Below are 19,012 nucleotides of genomic sequence, written 5' to 3'. Positions count from 1 at the left end.
TTTGGGATGTTCTGCATAGCTTTATTGTAGTGTCTGTCAATTCTTGAACAAATGCCTGGAATATTCTCTCAGCACCCCCGAATAGAAAGAGGAAGTGGCTGGCTTTGGTATCATTGTCATCACCATTGTGTTCCCGATGGATTGAAGTTTTCAGAGTGTGTTTCTTGGAGAGAGGCTTTGCTAGCTATCTCTTCTCTGTAGTTTCTGGCTTAGCCAGAAACTATACTTATCTGTACTGTGACCTCTTTCTTGTCTCGAACTACTTATCCTGTATCACCTGGTTGAAGAGTTGCTGCATACAGAGATGTCCATTCATTTATTTACTCATTCGAGAAAGTATTTATTGAGTACCTGCTGTATGCCTAGGATTGCAATTTCTAATGCATTTTGTCCAGAGTCATAGCTAGAGTTTAAAACACCATCACACATCTTTTATGCTCACCAGGCCTTATATAGGCCACAGTTTATCTCCACCAACTGTTCTGCAACCCTAGGTACCTCAGTGCAGGACCTCCACGATCTCTGGGTCAACTCTCAGGGATTCAAGCCCAAAGTGTGAAAGAAATTATTAAAAGAATCAGTCTATTTGTTTAAAGCACTACATGAATCAATAGGGTCCCAGGTATTTTCTCTGGACAAAATAATCCTTATTCTTTGCCTTGATAAATAAAATTCTTTATTACCTGGTTAGCACTCCTTTAAGATTCTGTGTTCTTTCAGTTGTTTAGAAGGGAACCCACTTCAGAAGTTCTGTGATTTGCACAGTATCCAAGGGATTTGGAAGTAAGTCTTAGCAGGAGCTGAGACTGCTAACTCCTAGTCCAAAGCCTTTGATGCCAGACACTTCCATGGAGATGAGAAGGCTCAAGAGAGGGAAAGCCTGGCCCAGCCCCTTAAAATCAGCAAGCTGGGTCTTTCCACTCAGTCCTGCTGAGTGGAATTTATCCTGAGTCCTGCTGGGGTCGGGAATTTATCCAACAGGTTATTCTGTCCAGTGAGACTATCTCCTTTCTGGAGGGATCTTCAGGGATCACAGAAGTTATTAATGATCCTGGTTATTCTCACCTTCCCCTCTGGGCCAAGGGAGGACAAGAAAGCAGCACAGGGAGCACAGCCCTGCCAGCCAGGGTGGCGATTTCCACCTCACCCTAGTGCAGGCAGAGGTAGAGCTTTCTGTGCACCGCCCTGGGCTCTTCCTTCTGCTTCATGCGGCAGTTACCTAGGGGGCAGCTGCTATTACTTCTAGGTTTGACTAGGCACTCAAGAAGCAGGTGAACTGCAAGGAATCACCTTGATCCTGGAACTTATCTTGCAGAGGTCTAAGCTGATGGTCACAATCTACTGAACTACTTAATTAAGAGTAAGTAGGCTCTGGAGTTTGACAGGTTGGAGCAGAGCTCAACACTCTAGCTCCAGCTAGGAACTCATATATGTCACCTCTCTTCCGACCCTAATTAGTGCTCTTGGTAGGTGGAAGGGTTGTTTAACTTATGAGATCGCTATTCTAATTATGTGTTTTCAATGATCATGTTTTCATTTTACTCCTTTGTCATGAACTAGTTCTGACGGGGTATATATTATTATTGTAGATGTATATGTATGTATGTGTATATACATACATATATAAACCTAGGTATATATTATATAATATATAGGTACATTCTATATATTATATAATATGTAGGTATAGATTATTATAATTATCTGGTGATAATTTATATCATAAATTGAGTATTAATACATACAAATCCAACACAAGTATCTTGTTTATTTTTACTATTTAATAGAAAAGCTGTCAACCTTAACGTGGAGGAAGCAGGGGCAGGGATGGGAGAAGGGGACAGAGAAAGGGGTAGCGCTCTGTTTTATCAGCTGTGCCAAATATCTGGAAATTTACTTCACAAAATACTGTTGCCCTCTGGTTGATTTGGAGTCCCTTGCCCACTTCACGCATTCCCGTCACTGTGGCCCTCGACTGGAGAAGGAGACAACTTGCTAATCGTTGCCACTTGTCCAGGTCATTGAAAGGCAAGGAACACCCAAGAGTGGGGAGACATGGGAAGCGGTGCATTCTTAAGCCTGGTTTCAGAGCACATGGAAACTTTTCAGTGCAGGCCCAGGGAGTGAAGAATGGGGGCTAGAGGGGTGGGGACACGAAAGAGGAATATGGGTGGGGCAGGTCACATTTCCACCTCTCCTTGACCTACAACCAAATGTCTTATAGGGGGACATAAATAGATCACTCTGATTGATTGTGTGCACTTAACCATGGGCCCCTGCAGGATTAACTCCCCTATCTTCTCCCTTTCTCGAGGGATTATCTCCCACGTCTCCGATCCAGCAGGATGCAGCCCACATGTGGTCTTACACCCTAAGCTGGCAGGGCACTAATGTGTCATAGAGCTGTGTTCAGTGTTTACCTTCAAGAGCAATGCCATCCCTCTGGCATACCTCTCTTCCCAAATTTTGGTCTCTGGTCCTGTTCAACAATGGGTTCCACATAGTGCCAAGGTTTACCAGAGAGGCAAGTTCATGTTTGTGTGAGGCTGCTAACCCCAGCAGTGTGGCTTCAGTGTCCTTACTCTAGGTTGAAAAATCAACAGAAGAAGTCCTTAGGACTGCTATTTGGGCATGCCTACAGAATGGAGGATTAATGGAAAAGAAGCTAAAGAACAAACCACAAGTCAATAGTTACTTTCCAATAATCTTTTCATTTTTAATATCAATTGATGTTTTAAAAAATACAGAGGTGTTTGACACAGAATAGCACCATTGTGTAGGACACACACAGTTCCTGCGCCCGGCACCTGAAGGGGGGTCTTCTGGCCTGGGCTGGGGGCAGTCACTCAGGGGGCATTTGACTCACACCAGTTAGTTTCCTGCCTCTGCCTTGACCCGAAGGTCTTACAGGAAGACAATAAATAAATAGAACACCGAGATTTTATTTTGCAGTCTGCCCAGTTCAGGTCTCTCAGAAAGAGAGGGGAGAAAGTCCGAACTGTGAGAGGGTGGGATGAATGGACATCAGGTGGGGTCAGCCATTCAGTGCAGAGTCCTAGAGTGACTGGGATTGGAAAGTACTTGGGTCCTTTGGGTTTGCAACGGATTGTGTTGTTTCTGGGTTCAGGTTTTTACAAGAAGCAGACTGGCCCTATGTCCACACCGAATTCCTGCTCAGGCCCTCCTATGTCCATGGGTGCAATGTCAATGATGGGGAGGCGTGAGGTCTTCTGTGACCGGTACTCGATGACAGTCTTGCCCCACTTACCGGTGTGTTTCTAGGGGAGAAAAAAGGAGGAGGCTCTGTTCAGTAGATGCCTTGCTACCCAGTTCCAGCTGCCCAGGGGCCCAAAACTGAACAAACTGGCGAGCATCAGAGCCTACAAGGTTGAACCACACTAAGGGGGTTCCTGAGACCTCTTCTTGGCTTGCCAAAGGCCTCTCCACTTCAACTCCTATCCTTAGCAGCAGGGCCCTCCTCCACTCTGCCCTTCCCATCCTTCCCCACTCCCCACAGTGAGCTCCCAACCTGTGACCTCTTCTTCACCCTGTACACATTGTGAGAACACTTCTATAACAGTCACTGGGTTCCAGGTAGGGTTTTATTCCCCTGAGTCAGGGGAATGGAGAAGATGAATGGTATGTGCCTCTCCCCGACCTGTCACTCAGCCTATCTTCTCTACATGACCCTCAAACTCATGCCTCTTATGATCCTGTCACTTTAGGACCTGACAGCTGCTGTGGGCCAACCCTCAGCCCTGCTCCAGGCAGCTCAGGCACAGGCAGCTCTTCTCTCTGGCAGCCCCACTCACCGTGCAGTCATCCTTCAGGGCAGTGTACGTGAACCTGCTATTGCCCTCTGCCCGGATCTCGACGTCGTTGGAGCCCTGGATGAGCAGGGCCTTCTTGAGGTTGCCAGCTGCTTCGTCCAGGTAGGCAATGCTATTCTTGCAGTGGTAGGTGATGTTCTGGGAGCCTTCCGTGGATAGCAGGCGTAGGAAGGTCATCTGGACGTTGGCAGTGTTGGGAGCCAGGTTGTCATCTCCATAGCTGAACTGTTGGGGCAGACAGCAGCAGTGTGAGGCCTGGGAGCTGGCGTTCAATGGGACCAGGGACTGTAGGGGCTGCCAAGAGTTCATGGTTCAAAGACCTCAAGGGTGCTGGGGCAGCAGGGAGCCAGTTGGATATTTTTGCTTCCAGGAGTGGAGCAAGCTCAGAGGACCTCTTTTCCCACCTCCACGTGGGAAAAAAATACTCTTCCTCCTCTTTCCCTCCTCTCAAGCCCAACAGAAAACTGGAGGAAAATATGGGGAAGGTGCTAAAAGCTTCCAGAGAGAAATAAAAGAAAGAGTGTGAGGAGCCATCTCTGCTCATCATCTAGGGCACCCAGGTACTCACGTGGAAGCCACCATTGATGGTTTCTCCAAACCAGATATGTTTCTTCTCCTTGCTCTTGCTGCTCCACCAATTCTTCTTGGGAACATTTGCTGGGTTGGGGTAGACGCAAGTCTCACCAGTCTCCATGTTGCAGAAAACCTTCATGGCGTCCAAGGTGCAGCCTTGGTTGGGGTCAATCCAGTAGTCTCCTGCAGGGGAAAGAGGCAGCACCCATGGGGGCTCAGACAGGCACAGACACAAAAGCTTGAGAGGGCCAGGCCTGACTGAAAGGGACAGAAAGGCCTACAGGGACAAGGGATGAAGTTCAATGTGGCCTGAAAGGAGGGGAACCTGGAAGGATGCAGGGGCAGGGAGATCTGCATGAGCTAAGTCCAGCTCTAAGGAAGGACACATGCAAAGAGGGCAGGAGAAGTGCCCAGCTGGTGGATGGAGTCCACCCTGAGGTCACCTTGGTCAAGTAGCCATGGCAGGACAGGTGCCAGGGCTGCAGCTTCTCTGCTGTGAAATGAGAGAGGAACCCTCTGGCAGAAACTTCCAGGCCCAGCTCTGCCCTGTAGTAGGGGGCATCTCCTCCCTTGCTGCTGTGCCTAAGGGCTGACTCCCTGCTTCCCCAGGGCGGGGGATCCTGTCCTCCAAGCTTACCACTCTTCCACTCAGGATGGCAGAGTTTCAGGTCTCTGCAGGTGCGTGCAGGGTTCTTGCGGGAGCCCTCGGGGCTGCGGATGCTCTCAATCTGATTGTTGAGGGACTTGAGTGTGGCATCCACCTCGGCATCATGCTGTCTCAGGCCACCGGCTGCCTGGTCAGCCCGCATGTACTGCAGGGGGTCGGGGCCCTTCTCTCTCTGGCCTAGGCCAGCAAAGGCGGACATGTCGATGCCAGGGCCAGGGGGACCTGGAGGACCAGGGGGTCCAGGATTTCCAGGAGGACCCTGCAGCAGGAAACAGAGAGATCAGCCAGGATTGTGGGAAAGTGCCCCTCCGTGTCCATCCCCATTTGCTAGAATGTACTAGAGTATCCCTCTTCCCGGTCCCATGAGTGGGGCAGAGGTGTAGCAGGCCAGGACCAAGGAAACCACAGCACCGTGCCTATTTCTTCCTTAACCCTTCTCTTCAGTTTCCCAGCACTGATCATGGGCCCTGCGAACCTCTGAGGGGGCCTCAGGATAAAGGGTGCCATCACTGTTAACTGCAGGTTGATGCCCTAAAAGAGGCCCTGAGGAAAAAAGAGCTCAAGCCTCCCGGATGCTGGAGACACCTTGACAGCAGGGAAGGAGTCAGGACACTTACAGCAGGGCCGGTTTCGCCTGATCGTCCACGGGGACCAGGAGGCCCAATGGGGCCAGGGATTCCATTAGCACCATCTTTGCCAGAGGGACCGACAGGGCCAGGAGGACCCTGCAAGAGAGAGCGGTCATGAGGAAAGAGTGGTCACCACAGGGAAGACTGGGGAGTCGCCGGGGCTGGGTAGGTGGCTGTCCTGATAGCACCAGCCACTCCACCCCCAGTTCTTCACCTACTCAGTCATGGAAGTCTAAGTTGGTCTCTATTTAGCCAAGAACCAGCAGGATAGCCCCATGGCCTGCCTACCCTCCTAAGCTCCTCTTTGTAAAATGCTGTTACCAGAGGTCTGTCTGGCAGCGAGAGCTGCTTCGTGTTTGTCTTACAGCCACTGTGGCCTCAAGTGCTTTTCTGGCCATAGGCACATGAGCCAGTCCTGCCCCCACTGCTGAGTGAGGACCCCTGAGCCCACAGCTTCCCCAGAAGCAGCAGCATTTCCCTCCTCATGAGAACACAGGCCCGCACCCTCTGAAGGGCCCCCTCCATCTTCCAACTCCAAGTCACTTACTCTAGGGCCAGAAGGACCAGCAGGACCAGAAGCACCTTGGTCTCCAGAAGGACCCTGTGTAGAAGGAAGAGGCAAAAAGCCGCGGTCAGCACAGACATATCTATCTATATCCTGGGAGCTGGGGGAGCAGCTTTATGTCCCAGCCCCATTCCTTTTCCACTTCCTCCTCCCTCCAGCCCTGAGGAAGTCCTAGAAACTGCTTAGGGTGATCCCAAGCTGTCCTGGCAGCACAGGGAGCTCAAGTGGGCTCTGAGTGGCAGGAGGCCTCAGGAAGTCCCACGCAGGCAGTGACACTCACAGGAGGGCCGGGCAGACCCTGCAGACCAGTGAAGCCACGGTGTCCCTTCAGGCCTCTCTCGCCAGGCTCCCCAGCCTCTCCTTTGTCACCTCGAGGGCCTTGAGGACCCTGGGAACAAGATAGACACAGATTGAGTCAGGTCAGGGCCAGGACAGGAGCCCCCTCCTGTCCCACCCAAGCTGAGGAATCCCTGGAACCACAGGGCTGGAGGCCCGGGAACCACCTGGAGGCCGGTTGCCCTCGAGGCCTACCCCTGGTGGGGACTCAGTGCAGGACACTTGGATACTCACCTGGATTCCCCGGGCTCCAGCTGGTCCTGAGGGTCCCATGGGGCCTTGTGCACCCTGAGGAGAGAGTGAGTGCAGCGTCAGAGAAAAGCCAAGACAGGTGAGGGCCTCCTCTGCATCTGCCCCCGGCTGGGCACTGAGGCCACCACTCTGTAGTCCAGAGACCGCCTAAACCCGGGGACTGCCTCAGCCCCACCGCTCAGGGGAAGGCAGCTTTTACTGAATTCAGGATACTTACAGCTTCTCCTCTGTCTCCCTGCTTGCCAGTTGGACCAGCGGGGCCAGGAGAGCCAGGGGGCCCAGGGGATCCAGGAGCTCCCACAGCACCAGTCTCACCACGATCACCCTGTCAGGAGAGAGGTCTCAGGCTCAGAGAAGAATGTTCCAGAAGAGACAGGAACAGAAGGTCCTTCTAGGCTGAGATGAGACTGGTTCCAACCAGCCACCCCCGACTGACCTGTCAGGCCCGAGGCAATGTCCTCCCCATCCCACTGCACACACAGACACCAGACACTCACCTTGACTCCAGCTGCGCCATCTCTGCCAGGGGGGCCATCAGCGCCGGGGCTTCCCTGGACAAAGGGAAACAAGAATGCATTTAGAGCTGCTTCCTGCCCGTCTCCACCTCTGCTCCCCCAGCCCCCCTCAGAAGCCCAGGCCTCTCCTCTTCTGCCTAACTCACTCACACTTTGAAGCCAAAGCTTCCTCGCTGAGTTTTCCTCCTCCTTCTGGAAGCAGCTCTTGGTCTCTGTGCCCGTCTCTCTCCCCCACAACCTTCCCATTGCACCTAGGCTCTCAGGCCTGTCAGCTGACGCTGCCACCTGCTTCTCCAGCACCCTGCCTGGGACTTGCTCTGGCTGGCCCAGCACAGAGACTCACAGGGCCCCTCTCCCCAATCAGGGCCACCCCAGGGGGTCCCACTGCTCACCTCTCGTCCAGGTTCACCTGCAGGACCAGTCAGGCCAGGAGGACCCACGGGGCCAGGAGGACCTCTGTCTCCAGATGCTCCAGGAGCGCCCTGCTTGCCGGGCTCACCCTGGAGGGACAGAGACAAGGACGATGAGTGCGCATGGTAAGCACCCCTGCCCAGGGCCCACTGACCCTTCAGGGAGAGGGCAGACAAGGGACAGTCCTGAGGATGCTGAGGGAGGCAGAAGCCTTGGCAGGCAGGGCCCAGCTTGGATGGGGGGAGGGACACCCCACACTCACCGATGGGCCAGGCAAGCCTGGGAATCCTCTCTCACCACGCTGCCCGGGCAGACCGACGATGCCTCTTTGACCCGCCAGACCCTGGGGACCTGGTGGACCATCGGCACCCTGAGAGAGGAGAGGCGGGAGATGAGAACTGACAGAGTAGCCCAGCCTCTTCCGCCTTCTCAGCGTAGCTCTGTCTGTGCAGCCCCGCTCCCTGGCATCCCCATGGCCCCTGCTCCCTCCCACCCCATGCTCTGTGAGCTCAGAAGCCACTCATGACCCTGCTCCCAGGGACCTTGGCATGGGCCTGGTGAGGGACTTACAGAGGGACCATCATCTCCAGGCTCTCCCTTCTCGCCAGGGGGTCCAGCAGGACCTTGGAGACCAGGGTCACCAGCTCGGCCAGGGGGGCCGCTGTCTCCTCGAGCACCTTTGGGACCATCTTTTCCAGAAGGACCAGGGGGACCAGGGGGTCCAGGGTTGCCCTAGAAGGAGAAAATGCAGGAAGTGAGGGCTCATCTCACGCTTCCTCATCCAGGCTGCCAAAGTCACTATGGCCTCATCGACAGCAGTTTCCTCTCTAGGGGCTTCTCTACCTCCCCACACTAAGGGCAACTTAACCCCCGCCCCAATCTACCTCTGCAACCTTCTCACCATGTAAGACAGCTCTGGGAAGCCAGCTCTGGCTTCTCCAGCCCCTGCTCGCTTTGCTTTCTCCCATCTACTTGGAATCCCTCCTTCCTCCTCCCTTTATCCTCAATCCCTCTTCCTCAGGAGCTGCTCCACCCCTGCCCCTCTGACCCCTGAGCTTGACCCCAGCATTCGCTCCCTCTGCCTACGGCGCTGGTGAACTCAGTGAGTTCATCACCCCTACTCCCTCCATGTAAACTCCCTGAGAGCGACTCAGGACATGTGGACTTGCTTTAAAGCACACAGGCAGGTGCACAGAACATGCTGAAGAAACATCTGTCCAGGATGAAGGTAATCATGGCGGCCCTGTCCTGCCCACCGAGCTAGCAGGGCAGTCACCCGGAGCTCTCCAGACCCTGTTGGGTGCTGGGCCAGGCTATTCCATGCCGCCTGTGCTTCTCATGCCAGGAGAATCACTTACATTGGAGCCTGGGGGTCCAACGCGGCCAGCAGCTCCAGGGAATCCGGTGGCTCCCTGTGTGGGGAGAGGAGAGTCCCTGAGAACCTCAAGCCCTCAGGAGGTTCGAGATTCAAATGGGCAAGGGGTGTGGTCTCAGAGCCTGGTGTGGAAAGGGTGAGGGGCTGCAAAGCAGCAAGGGGGAGCCAGGGAGGGAGAAAGGGCACCCGGGTCTGGCCATAGAAGCGGGCACAGGCTGTTCCCCTGCCTCGGACTTCTGCAGTCAGCACTTCAGGGAGCTGACCGAGGGGCAAGCCTCGAGCTGGGGAATCCGGGACCACTGTGTGCTCAGCCCACAGGCGCCCTCTCTCCCACCTGGCTGTGGGTGGCCTTAGGCTAGGGGCCAACGCAGGGCTGGGTAAAGCGTGGGGGGCATCCCAGAACACCCCCCACCATGGGAGCCTCTGGGACCAGGCCCTCTTTGTGAGGTGCAGGGTGGGCTGTGAGAGGCCTCACTCACCGGGGGCCCTTGGGCACCTCGGGCTCCTTTAGGACCAGTCACTCCAGTAGGACCCTGGGAAGGAAAGAGGGAGACAGTGAGGCCCAGTGCCCGGGGAAGTCGGTGGGCTTCTGTCTGAGTCCCAACAATGGACCCTTGAGGTTTTCAAAGATGCAGCTTTCTTGGCACTAAAAACCCAGCCTGAAGAGGCTGCCCCAGGCAAGCCTGTCCTCTCTGTCGCAGGAGACTTGTGTTCTAGTAGAAGCCCGTCAGGCAACCACGGAACTGGTCTGGGGTCTGGCCTCCCGGGAAGCTCTTCCTGCCACCGCTCCCTCCTCTCCAGGAGACCAGCAGCTTGGTTATGGCTGTCGGTGGCCAACCTGTACTCTGTCAGTCCCTCCACCCCACCCACACAGCCCACATGCCCCATGGGGACTATGAAAGCTCCTTCTACCGACATGGGGGTGTTCCCAGGCCTGTGAACCATCCTCTGTGTGCAGCCTGCTGGGGCCTCCCCATCTGCACCCCAGGAGCCCTTCCTTGAGGGAACAATTCTTGGGGGAGTGCAGTGTTACCCACCTGAGGCCCAGGCGCTCCAGAGGGGCCCTGAGGACCAGGGGCACCAGCGTCGCCTTTCTGGCCGGCCTCTCCTTGCTCACCCTTGGCCCCAGGCTGGCCATCAGCACCCTATAATGGGAGGGAGGAGGCGGGCGAGTGAGGGGCAGGCCAAAGCCCTGGAGCTCTTCCAGAAGAGCGGGAGACTCTGAGTATCTGCATGTGTATCCACCCTGGCCTGGACACGATGGTTCTCTTGGTATGGAGGCGGCAAAGGAGAGGAGAGGAGCGTCCATTTCCCTCCCCAACAAGCTCTGATGCCCGAGGGTGCTGGATGTGGAGCTGGCCTGAGTGGAGGGAGCCAGGCGGATGGAGAGAGATACTCACGGGAGGCCCAGCAAATCCTGCTGGTCCGGGGGGCCCAGTCTCTCCACGTTCACCCTGTGAGAGAAGGGGGCGTGGCGAGAGGTCAGGCCCCGCTGCCTGACCTGCTTCTTCTCCCCTCCGAGAGCCCCTTGGGCCCTGCCCAGCCTCCTGTTCCCCAGACACCGGCATCTGAAAGCAGCCTTAGTCCTGAATACAGGCTGAGGCTCTGTTAACCCAAAAGCCCTCAACCTGAGCACATCATGGGAGTGATGTGCCTTCCCCCTTCCCTTCCCATCTCTCCTCCCTCCCTAGACCCAGCGGGCAGGGAGGGAGCCAGTGCCTGGCAGCACACAGGGCCACCACGCAGCATGAGGGCCCACGCAGGCTCCCTGGCTCTCTGGCTCCTGGGGGCTGAGGGCAGAGCCAGGCTCAGAGGGGCAGACACTCACCGGAGCGCCACGAGCACCAGCACTTCCTGCAGGACCAGGAGGTCCAACTTCTCCCTAAGGGCAGGGAGAGGAGGAAGAACCAGGGGTGAGAAGGTGGGGAGTCAGAGTGGGAGAGGGCAAAGTGCATTTGGGGGGCCTTGCTCGTGGGGAGGGGGTTCCAGGTCCCCTGGCACAGCCTGTGTTACTGTGCAGCCCACACGCGCACCCTCTCGGCCTCTGCTGAATGCACTTTTACCCCCAGCCCAGCTGTCCCATCCGACAGGGAACACTTCACTTCTGAGAGGACCCCCTCTTCACCCCTCACAGCCCCGGCGAGCAGGAAGGTGACTGGTGAGTGAGGACAAGACAGAACAGCCTTTGGCAGGAGATAAGAAGGAGGCATGACAGGGAGGCAAGGCGTGGAGAGGAAAGGAGCCAGGACTCACCTTCTCGCCATTAGCACCAGCCGGGCCAGGGGGGCCAATGGGACCTGTCAGGCCCTGCGGGGAGAGCAGGTAGAGGTGAGGGAGGCAGGCTGAGCCAGCCGAGCACATGGGACTCCACACCAAGAGGACCTTGGTGTGCCCTCCCACCGCCTCCAGAGCTCCCACTTACCCTCTGGCCCCAGTTTAACAGAGAAGTCCCTGCAGTTGCCCAGCCCCCACAGAACAGGACCAGGGACCCCACTGGCAGACTGCCCAGCCCCCTTCCCATCTCTCCTGGGTGCAGGGCTGGGATCCTAATGCCCAGCAATCCGGCAACCCGCATTCACTTACTCGTCCACCATCCTTTCCAGGGGCTCCCTCAGGGCCTTTCTCACCAACATCACCCTGGGGAAAGAGAAAAACAGCCACCTCAGCCGGGCACCCCAGGACCCCTGTGGCTGGCTCAGTCCCACCGAGGCTGGGGTGCTAGGGAGAGCCCAGTCCCTGCCCAAGAGGGATTTGCTGTGGTCTCAGGGTGGGTCAGGAGCAGCAGGGACAAGATGAAGGAACAGGGGGAGAGGATGTCACTAAAAGGCAGGGAGCTTTGGAAAGGAGTCTTTAAGCTCCTCAAGAAGGGCTAACAGAAACCCTCATCACCAGGTGCCATGAGGGAATGGAAGCGATCACAAGGGGCAGGAATGTGGCAAAGCCACATCTTTGGTGAGAGGCCGTAACCCCAGTACTTACCCTGTCACCCTTGGGCCCAGCAATACCAGCTGCTCCCCTCTCGCCAGGCATTCCCTGAAGACCTGGAGGGCCCTGAGCCCCAGGGGGGCCTGCTGGGCCAGATGCACCCTGGGAGGGAGGTAAGAGGGAGTCTGTAGTGGACAGCACCTCCCCTTGAACTCCTGTTCGTGGAGTCTGGGTAACCAGGGCCCCAAACCCCTCTTCCTTCCCTTCCTCCCGTGTATACCTCCTTTCCAGCTCCATCTTCCGCCCCCCACTTCTATTCTTCCTTCCTCCTGAGCCTGCTCCCCTTCTCCCTGCTCAGTGGGACTCCCAGGCTGCTGAGAAGACCCCTACAGGACACAACCTCACTTACTTTGGGACCATCAGTGCCAGGCGTGCCAGGGAGGCCACGGGCACCTTGGAGGCCCTGGGAACCGGGAGAGCCACGTTCACCTGGGAAACCTCGTTCACCCTGCGGCAGAGACACAAAGAAGTGATCAACCAAGAGCAATGGGGGAGAAGGCCCAGGGAGAAGTAGGGAGGTGGGGAAAGGAGCAGGAGCCTAGAACCCAGGGCAGGCCCAAGAAGGCCGCCTGCAGTGGCCAACAGGACACTCACCCTGGGACCCACGAGGCCAGGGGCTCCAGCTTCACCGGGAACACCCTGGAGAATAAAGAAAGATGTGTGAGAGTGAAGTCTTCATGTCACAGACCCCTGAACAGTCCTCCACGGCGGGGCTGAACATCACTCCTCCCATTGGGGACTGTGTCATCTGTGGAGGCTGGGATGTGGGTCCAGGACATTCCCAGGCCTCACAGGGCTCCTCATGCCCTCTTGCCCTTGCCTCCCAGGCATCAGAAACGACCTTCCCATCTAAACAGGTTGCAGGTCCAAAGAGCCCCATACTCACCTGGTCACCTGGTTTTCCACCTTCACCTGGCGGACCAGGAGGGCCAGGAAGTCCCTAGAAGCCAAAGTGACAAGCATTATCAAAGGAGTGAGTTTGCTGCCCTGGCCCCCAGGGAGGCACAGTATATGGTAGACCCAAAGGAAGGAGGCAACAGCAATGAGAGCCAGGGGTGCAGGGAAAGTTCAATGCTTGGCACCCTGCAAGAGGCGTGGGCCCTCCAGTGATGGTGCCTGCTGCTGTCCCAGGACGCCCTTGATATGGCAAAGAACTGGACAGAGAGCCTGGTCCAGCCACCTACCTGGAACCCAGATGGCCCAGGAGCACCCTGCTCGCCTCGTTCACCAGCAGGTCCCTGCAGAGGAAGAGAAAAGGTGAGCTGAGCCAGTGTTCCAGAGACCCTGAGAGCCACAGCTAGTAGGGCCCAGGGGAGGTCAGCAGGGTGGGCAGGACAGGCGTCTTCCTGCGCTGCTCAGACAGTACGTGCATGCCTCGCTGCACTCCCATTAGCCACCCACACTCCTCTCCACCAACGTGGGTCCACACAGCCTCCTGGGACACCTTCCCTCAGCTCAGAGTGAGTCTGGTGTACCAGCTTAGCCCACATCCACATCTGTCAGCTCCATTATTGGATGGATCTGTGGTCTCCCACCCCCACCCCTCCCAGCCCCTGCCCCCAGGGTCACCTGGGGAGGCTAGGAAAGTACTTACAGCAGGGCCAGGGGGTCCTGCAGCACCTGTCTCACCATCTTTGCCAGGAAGACCCTAGAGGGAAGAGAAAAAGACAATGTAATGACACTTTTTTTCCCCTCTTGAAGTCCCCCTAGGACTGGGCAAAGGTACTTCTGGCCCACAGTTTCCAGACCTCCACGATACCCCAGCTGAACCCCATTTCCACACCTTTCCCTCCCTTCCTTCCCAGGCCCCATCTTTTCTTAGCTGTTTTCAGCATGGAAGCCTTCCCCAGCTCCCTGGCCTGCTGACCAATGGCAACCAGAATTCTCCCTGTGTAGACACCCAAAGGGCCCAGCCAACATGGGGCTCAGCCACAGGGATCAACACTCAATACAAGGGGTCCCAGGACCATGCCATGGGGATGCCATTCCCCTGTCCTCCCTGCAAATGCCCAGCCAACACCAAACCATGGACAGTGGGGAAGGATACTTACTCTCAGACCAGGAGCACCAGGCAGTCCCTTCTCACCAGCTTTGCCAGGCTCGCCCTAGAGCAAAGAGAGGGCAGGGCCATGGGGCAGATGATTTGGTAGGGAGTTAGGGGCAGAGCGGGCTGCAGGAACTGAGGCTTGGGGCCACATCCTGATGGACAGCCGAGATAAAGCAAATTACCAGCCCTTCTGTTTAGGGGCCATAATGGTAGCCAGCCTGCTGGGCACTGCCACATGGAACAATGTATGGCTGCAATGCCCCGACGCTCTCTGGGGCTGTGGATTTTCCCCAAATCACATGCAGACCCCCACTGCCACCCATGGCACAGGAGCCCCACTCATCACTGTCCCTGGCTAAACTCTACTCAGGACCCAGCCCTTTCCCCAAGAGGTCAGGGAGGCAGGTAGCACCACATGGAAGGAAATGGAAGAACAAATTATTACTTACATTGGCACCTTTGGGGCCAGGGAAACCCATGACACCAGGCTGCCCGCGAGCCCCCTGAGGACCTGGAGGTCCAGGACGACCATCTTCACCAGGGGCTCCCTGAAAGAGAGAACACCATTCCATAACATAGACACTCTGACTACATCCATCCATCTACCATCCACTAAGGGCCTACATGGTAGACCCAGAACTTGGCACCAGTCACACATGCTCAGTATCTAGGATTGACCACACCACACTCATGGGCCCATCTACAGCAAGACACCGCTGAGCTTAGAAAGCTGCCCAAGAAAGTGCACACACAATGTCATCATTCCTCCAAGGATAAGCCCCAAATGCATAATGGAGTGGCATTTTCAGAGCTCACGGCTACTGCACAGGCTACATCTGGCCCCAGTGCCTACCATCTACCCCCTACCGCAATTCTCAAAATTCACAGTACTCCAGGCCTCCCCAACCCAAACTCCATCTCTCTTTTCTCTTGCCTCCCCAGGGAGATCCCCTCACCCTCCAGCAGCCCTCAGAGGATAGACTTACAGAAGGGCCAACTTTGCCTTGAGGACCAGCATCACCAGGGCGGCCAGTGAGACCCTTTGTTCAGGAGAGAGAAGAGGGTGGGGTCAGGAGCCGGCCCCAGGACCTCCCAATCCTGGCAGTGCAGGGCTGGAGGGAGCCAGCCAGGAAGGGCCTGAGGGTCTGCCCAAAGTCTGAAGCCAAGGGCAACAGCGGCTCTGCTACTTACCCGGGCTCCAGGAAGTCCAGGTTCTCCAGGACGGCCAGGGTCACCATTGGCTCCCTTGGGACCAGCAAGACCACTGGGCCCTCGCTCTCCAGGAGCTCCCTACACAAGGGTACACAGGGAGTCAGTGGGATGCCATGTGACCAGCGATGCAAAGAGGGACCCCAGCCCCTCTTCTCCCACTCACCTTGGGACCTGCCAGACCATCTTGACCTGGGAAACCGCGGTTGCCAGGAGCACCCTAAGGAGACACAGGGAGGAGAGGCAGTGAATGAGAATGGCCCCTAACCCAGCCAGGCTCCAGCGGGTCCATCCCACTAACCCACCAATCCCAATTTCTGGGGAGCAGTAACTGTGGTCTGCAGGATTCTCAGAGGTTAACTTCTGGAGCCTGTCCCCACTTCCTGGGAATGAGTTCAGACTGTTTCATGTCAGCCTGGCAGTGGGGGGCACAACTCAGGGTCAGACTCCCTCTCCCCATGGTGTGGATGGAGAAAGAGGAGGATGACATGCGGAAAAGTCATGGGCCACGACCAGAACACGGACCACAAGGACTCCACTTCCCTCTCGAGATCACAGCCCCTGTGGGATAGAGCCTCCTCGTTCACTTACTCTTTCTCCAGGGGGACCGATGGGCCCAACACCACCAGGCTCTCCACGGGCACCTCTCTTGCCTTCTTCACCAGCGGGTCCAGGGGCTCCCTGGGGGCCAGCGGGGCCCTGAGGACCACCAAAAAAGAGAAACAGAGTGAGCCTTCACCTGGCCCTGGAGCAAGCCTCGACTCAGAGTGTGGAGGAAATAGCCTTGGCAACTGTTTCAGGGCAGGGGGGCTTGAGGATGAGAGGCCATAAAGGACCAGCCATGGCAGAGCAGAGGGAAACAAGAGGGCGTAACTGTTCACACTGGCCAAGCCAAGGATGGGAGCTGAAGCTGTATCTGGGCCTTCTCAGCCCTGTTAAGTCTCCTCCAGGCATAATCTGAAAGGACTCAGCCTGGGGGATAGAGCCCCGGAGGAGGTAGGCGGTGGGCCGGTGGGGCAGTGGGGAGGAGGTGAGGAGGCCTGTGACCCACAGAACAGCAGTAGAAAAGACAAGGGCGTGGGGCAGATACTCACAGGTTCTCCCTTGGGGCCTTGTTCACCTTTGAAGCCAGCAATACCAGGTTCACCCTTGAAAAGAGAGGCAGGTCCTCACACCAGATTCTCTCCAGGGAGCCTGCCCCACCCCAGAACCCCTGTTCACGATGCCCTCGGATGGAGGCCGCTGTGAGGCCAGGGCAGGAGAGCGTGGGAAAGAGGGGTGATGGGGTTTGACTCCAGAGATGTCAATGGGACTTGGGGGTCACTTTGGGCTCTTACCGTCTGACCTTTCGGGCCCAGAGGACCAGTTGCACCTTGAGGGCCAGGAGGTCCCCGTGGCCCAGGGAAGCCAGGAGCACCAGCAATGCCAGGAGCACCCTGTCAGCATGAGCAGAAGGGAGGGGTGTCAGGAGAGGGGAGAGGCAGGACCAGGCTCACTTGGGGGAGCGAAGTCCAGGGGCAACACTCACAGCAGATCCTTTGGCTCCAGGAATTCCATCTGTTCCAGGGTTACCCTGAGAAAGGAGACATTGTCAAATAAGCAGCAAAGAATGAACCCCAACCACCTCCAGCCCTCCAGGGTCCAGATCCAGGGACCCGGCATAGGTGCTGTCCATTTCAGGGACATTCCCACCATGCGTTTCATGGGGAAGATGGGATAGAAGGGGATACATCTAGAGATGGGGACAGGCATGGGGCCAGAATGAAGGTTTGGTGATTGGAGCCCATGGCCGTCAGAGTAAAGCACAGAGTCAAGAATTCCAAGGCCACAGACCCCAGACCCCCCAGGCCAAAGAGAAGCTGCACTTACAGAGGCACCAGCAGGCCCAGGGGACCCAGGAGTACCAGGTTCACCACGAGGACCTTGAGCACCTTCAGGACCACGGGCACCAGTGGGGCCGGCTTCACCCTGGGAAGAGACAGGAAGGATGAAATGAAGAAGAGAGGGGACACAGACCTCTAGTGGGCAGGCAACAGCTCAGGGCCAGCTGCGAGCACAGCCCTGGATTATGCACATGCACCCAAGCCTGTACCTGAACATGCGCACACACACACAGGTCATGCTGCCATTTCTGTCCCTGCCTGACTGAGCTAATGACTTGATGACTTCCCACACCTGCCTCCTCTACGGCTCACCTCCTCTCTACACAGTAAGCCTCCACGTGCCACAGCACAGCAATGTGTCCACCATCAGAAAAGCGTGGGCTGCCATCTTGGCACCCTGGGATGATGGATGGACACCGCTCTCTCCTCCCACCCCCTGTTTTTCTATTTTATTGAGGAACTGAGGTCACTTCTAAGTCTCTGAACATCCGGGCTCAGAGGACCACCTCACTCCCATCTGACTGACAGGTGAAGAGCGACACCCGGGTCCTGGCCCCAGTCTGTTCTCAGTAAGCCAGAAATCCAAGACAAAAGCACATGGGGACTCTGCCCCTCCTTGCTCTCAATGCAGCCCAATTCCCCTTAGGGGGGGCCTCTGGCAAGCCCCCTGCCCCCAAAATGGCTTGTGCTTTTACTTTCATTTTTTCCTAAAAATTACAACCCACTCTAGATGGCAGAGTCCCTGGGGAGGGCTGCCGACCTGGAGAGAAGGCAGAGCCTCCTCAGGTTTCTTCTCAGAACATTCCTGCTTCACTTTGGTAATTATTATTTTCCAAAGGTCAGCCCCCCTCACCTTCCGCTGTCCCTCTTCACAATGAGTCTCCTTTACCCGGCTCCCGGGACCTCAGACACTGTCTGGTTGCCATGGAAACCCCCAGGAGGGGAAAAGCAACCTGATGCCAGTGACACATGGAGGCTCCTTATTCATTCCCAGGGACGTTCACACTGGAATCCCTCCTGGGCTGAGCGGCCTGGCCCTGTACTGGCTGGCCTCCCACTGGCCTCTAGTAATCCTCCAGAGAACTCCATTAACATGGCTTGGAAGAGCCAGGCACCCCAAATGAAGCAGAAACCTGGAGGGCAGCAGAGGCTCCCTGCCTGTGCCCTCTTCCCTGTCCAGTTCCCTCCAGTGCCCGTCAGGGCCCCGAGCTTGCTCAGCTGTTGGGTCTCCCCTAGGTTTGCTTCCCTTTGCTGCCACTCCTGGCTTTCTGCCCCTGCCAGGCCTCTGGTGTATCCCCATCTTCTTCTCTGTCCACCTCTCCCCACTCCAAAGTTGTAACTGGATCTCCCACATTTTATCTTCTGTCTTACTTTCCCTCCAGGTGAGGCTACGAGTGTCTGGCTTTTTGCCCTGCCTAGATGGAGGGAGCAGTGGGTGGGGTGGTGGGGAGCTACTTCTCAGAAGGGAGCAGGTGGTTGTTGAGGGAGCAATGAGCAAGGGTTACAGGGAAAGGACAGCTTCTCGGCACCCAGAAATTCCTGACTGGACAACAGGGCATGTACCTTGGCTCCAGGAGCACCAGGGAAGCCAGGACCACCAGCAGGACCGACAGGACCCTGGAGAGAGTAGGCGGATGAGAAGACAGGTGAATGCCAGTTCTGACCTCCAAAGCGAGCCACCCCCACCCCTCACACTCCTTCCCTCCTCTATACTGATTTCACTCCATATCCATTG

General features: G+C 56.5%; 1 protein-coding gene across 2 annotated transcripts in view; it reads right to left on the bottom strand.

Annotated features, from left to right (window-relative positions):
* Positions 1-2,691: 2,691 nt before the first annotated feature.
* The window catches only part of COL2A1 (collagen type II alpha 1 chain), a 31,382-nt gene continuing 15,061 nt past the window's right edge, over positions 2,692-19,012 (bottom strand). For both annotated transcript variants that reach the window (XM_033222280.1, XM_033222281.1), the window contains 37 exons: positions 18,841-18,894; positions 17,264-17,362; positions 16,923-16,967; positions 16,732-16,830; positions 16,489-16,542; positions 15,986-16,093; positions 15,561-15,614; positions 15,377-15,475; positions 15,172-15,225; positions 14,635-14,733; positions 14,190-14,243; positions 13,733-13,786; positions 13,323-13,376; positions 13,025-13,078; positions 12,733-12,777; positions 12,488-12,586; positions 12,133-12,240; positions 11,737-11,790; positions 11,407-11,460; positions 10,982-11,035; positions 10,554-10,607; positions 10,191-10,298; positions 9,633-9,686; positions 9,137-9,190; positions 8,349-8,510; positions 8,041-8,148; positions 7,760-7,867; positions 7,350-7,403; positions 7,070-7,177; positions 6,835-6,888; positions 6,545-6,652; positions 6,247-6,300; positions 5,688-5,795; positions 5,041-5,329; positions 4,399-4,586; positions 3,813-4,055; positions 2,692-3,278 (listed from right to left, as the gene is read on the bottom strand). In XM_033222280.1, the coding sequence (XP_033078171.1) occupies positions 3,132-3,278; positions 3,813-4,055; positions 4,399-4,586; positions 5,041-5,329; positions 5,688-5,795; positions 6,247-6,300; positions 6,545-6,652; positions 6,835-6,888; positions 7,070-7,177; positions 7,350-7,403; positions 7,760-7,867; positions 8,041-8,148; positions 8,349-8,510; positions 9,137-9,190; positions 9,633-9,686; positions 10,191-10,298; positions 10,554-10,607; positions 10,982-11,035; positions 11,407-11,460; positions 11,737-11,790; positions 12,133-12,240; positions 12,488-12,586; positions 12,733-12,777; positions 13,025-13,078; positions 13,323-13,376; positions 13,733-13,786; positions 14,190-14,243; positions 14,635-14,733; positions 15,172-15,225; positions 15,377-15,475; positions 15,561-15,614; positions 15,986-16,093; positions 16,489-16,542; positions 16,732-16,830; positions 16,923-16,967; positions 17,264-17,362; positions 18,841-18,894 (3,396 nt within the window). In that variant the 3' untranslated portion in view covers positions 2,692-3,131. The remainder of the gene's footprint in view (positions 3,279-3,812; positions 4,056-4,398; positions 4,587-5,040; positions 5,330-5,687; positions 5,796-6,246; positions 6,301-6,544; positions 6,653-6,834; positions 6,889-7,069; positions 7,178-7,349; positions 7,404-7,759; positions 7,868-8,040; positions 8,149-8,348; positions 8,511-9,136; positions 9,191-9,632; positions 9,687-10,190; positions 10,299-10,553; positions 10,608-10,981; positions 11,036-11,406; positions 11,461-11,736; positions 11,791-12,132; positions 12,241-12,487; positions 12,587-12,732; positions 12,778-13,024; positions 13,079-13,322; positions 13,377-13,732; positions 13,787-14,189; positions 14,244-14,634; positions 14,734-15,171; positions 15,226-15,376; positions 15,476-15,560; positions 15,615-15,985; positions 16,094-16,488; positions 16,543-16,731; positions 16,831-16,922; positions 16,968-17,263; positions 17,363-18,840; positions 18,895-19,012) is intronic.

Source organism: Trachypithecus francoisi, unplaced genomic scaffold, assembly GCF_009764315.1.
Source record: "Trachypithecus francoisi isolate TF-2019V2 unplaced genomic scaffold, Tfra_2.0 Lachesis_group11, whole genome shotgun sequence".
NCBI classification, from domain to species: domain Eukaryota; kingdom Metazoa; phylum Chordata; class Mammalia; order Primates; family Cercopithecidae; genus Trachypithecus; species Trachypithecus francoisi.
The sequence above is the reverse complement of the archived record's forward strand: the minus strand, read 5'-3'. Positions and strand labels throughout refer to the sequence as shown.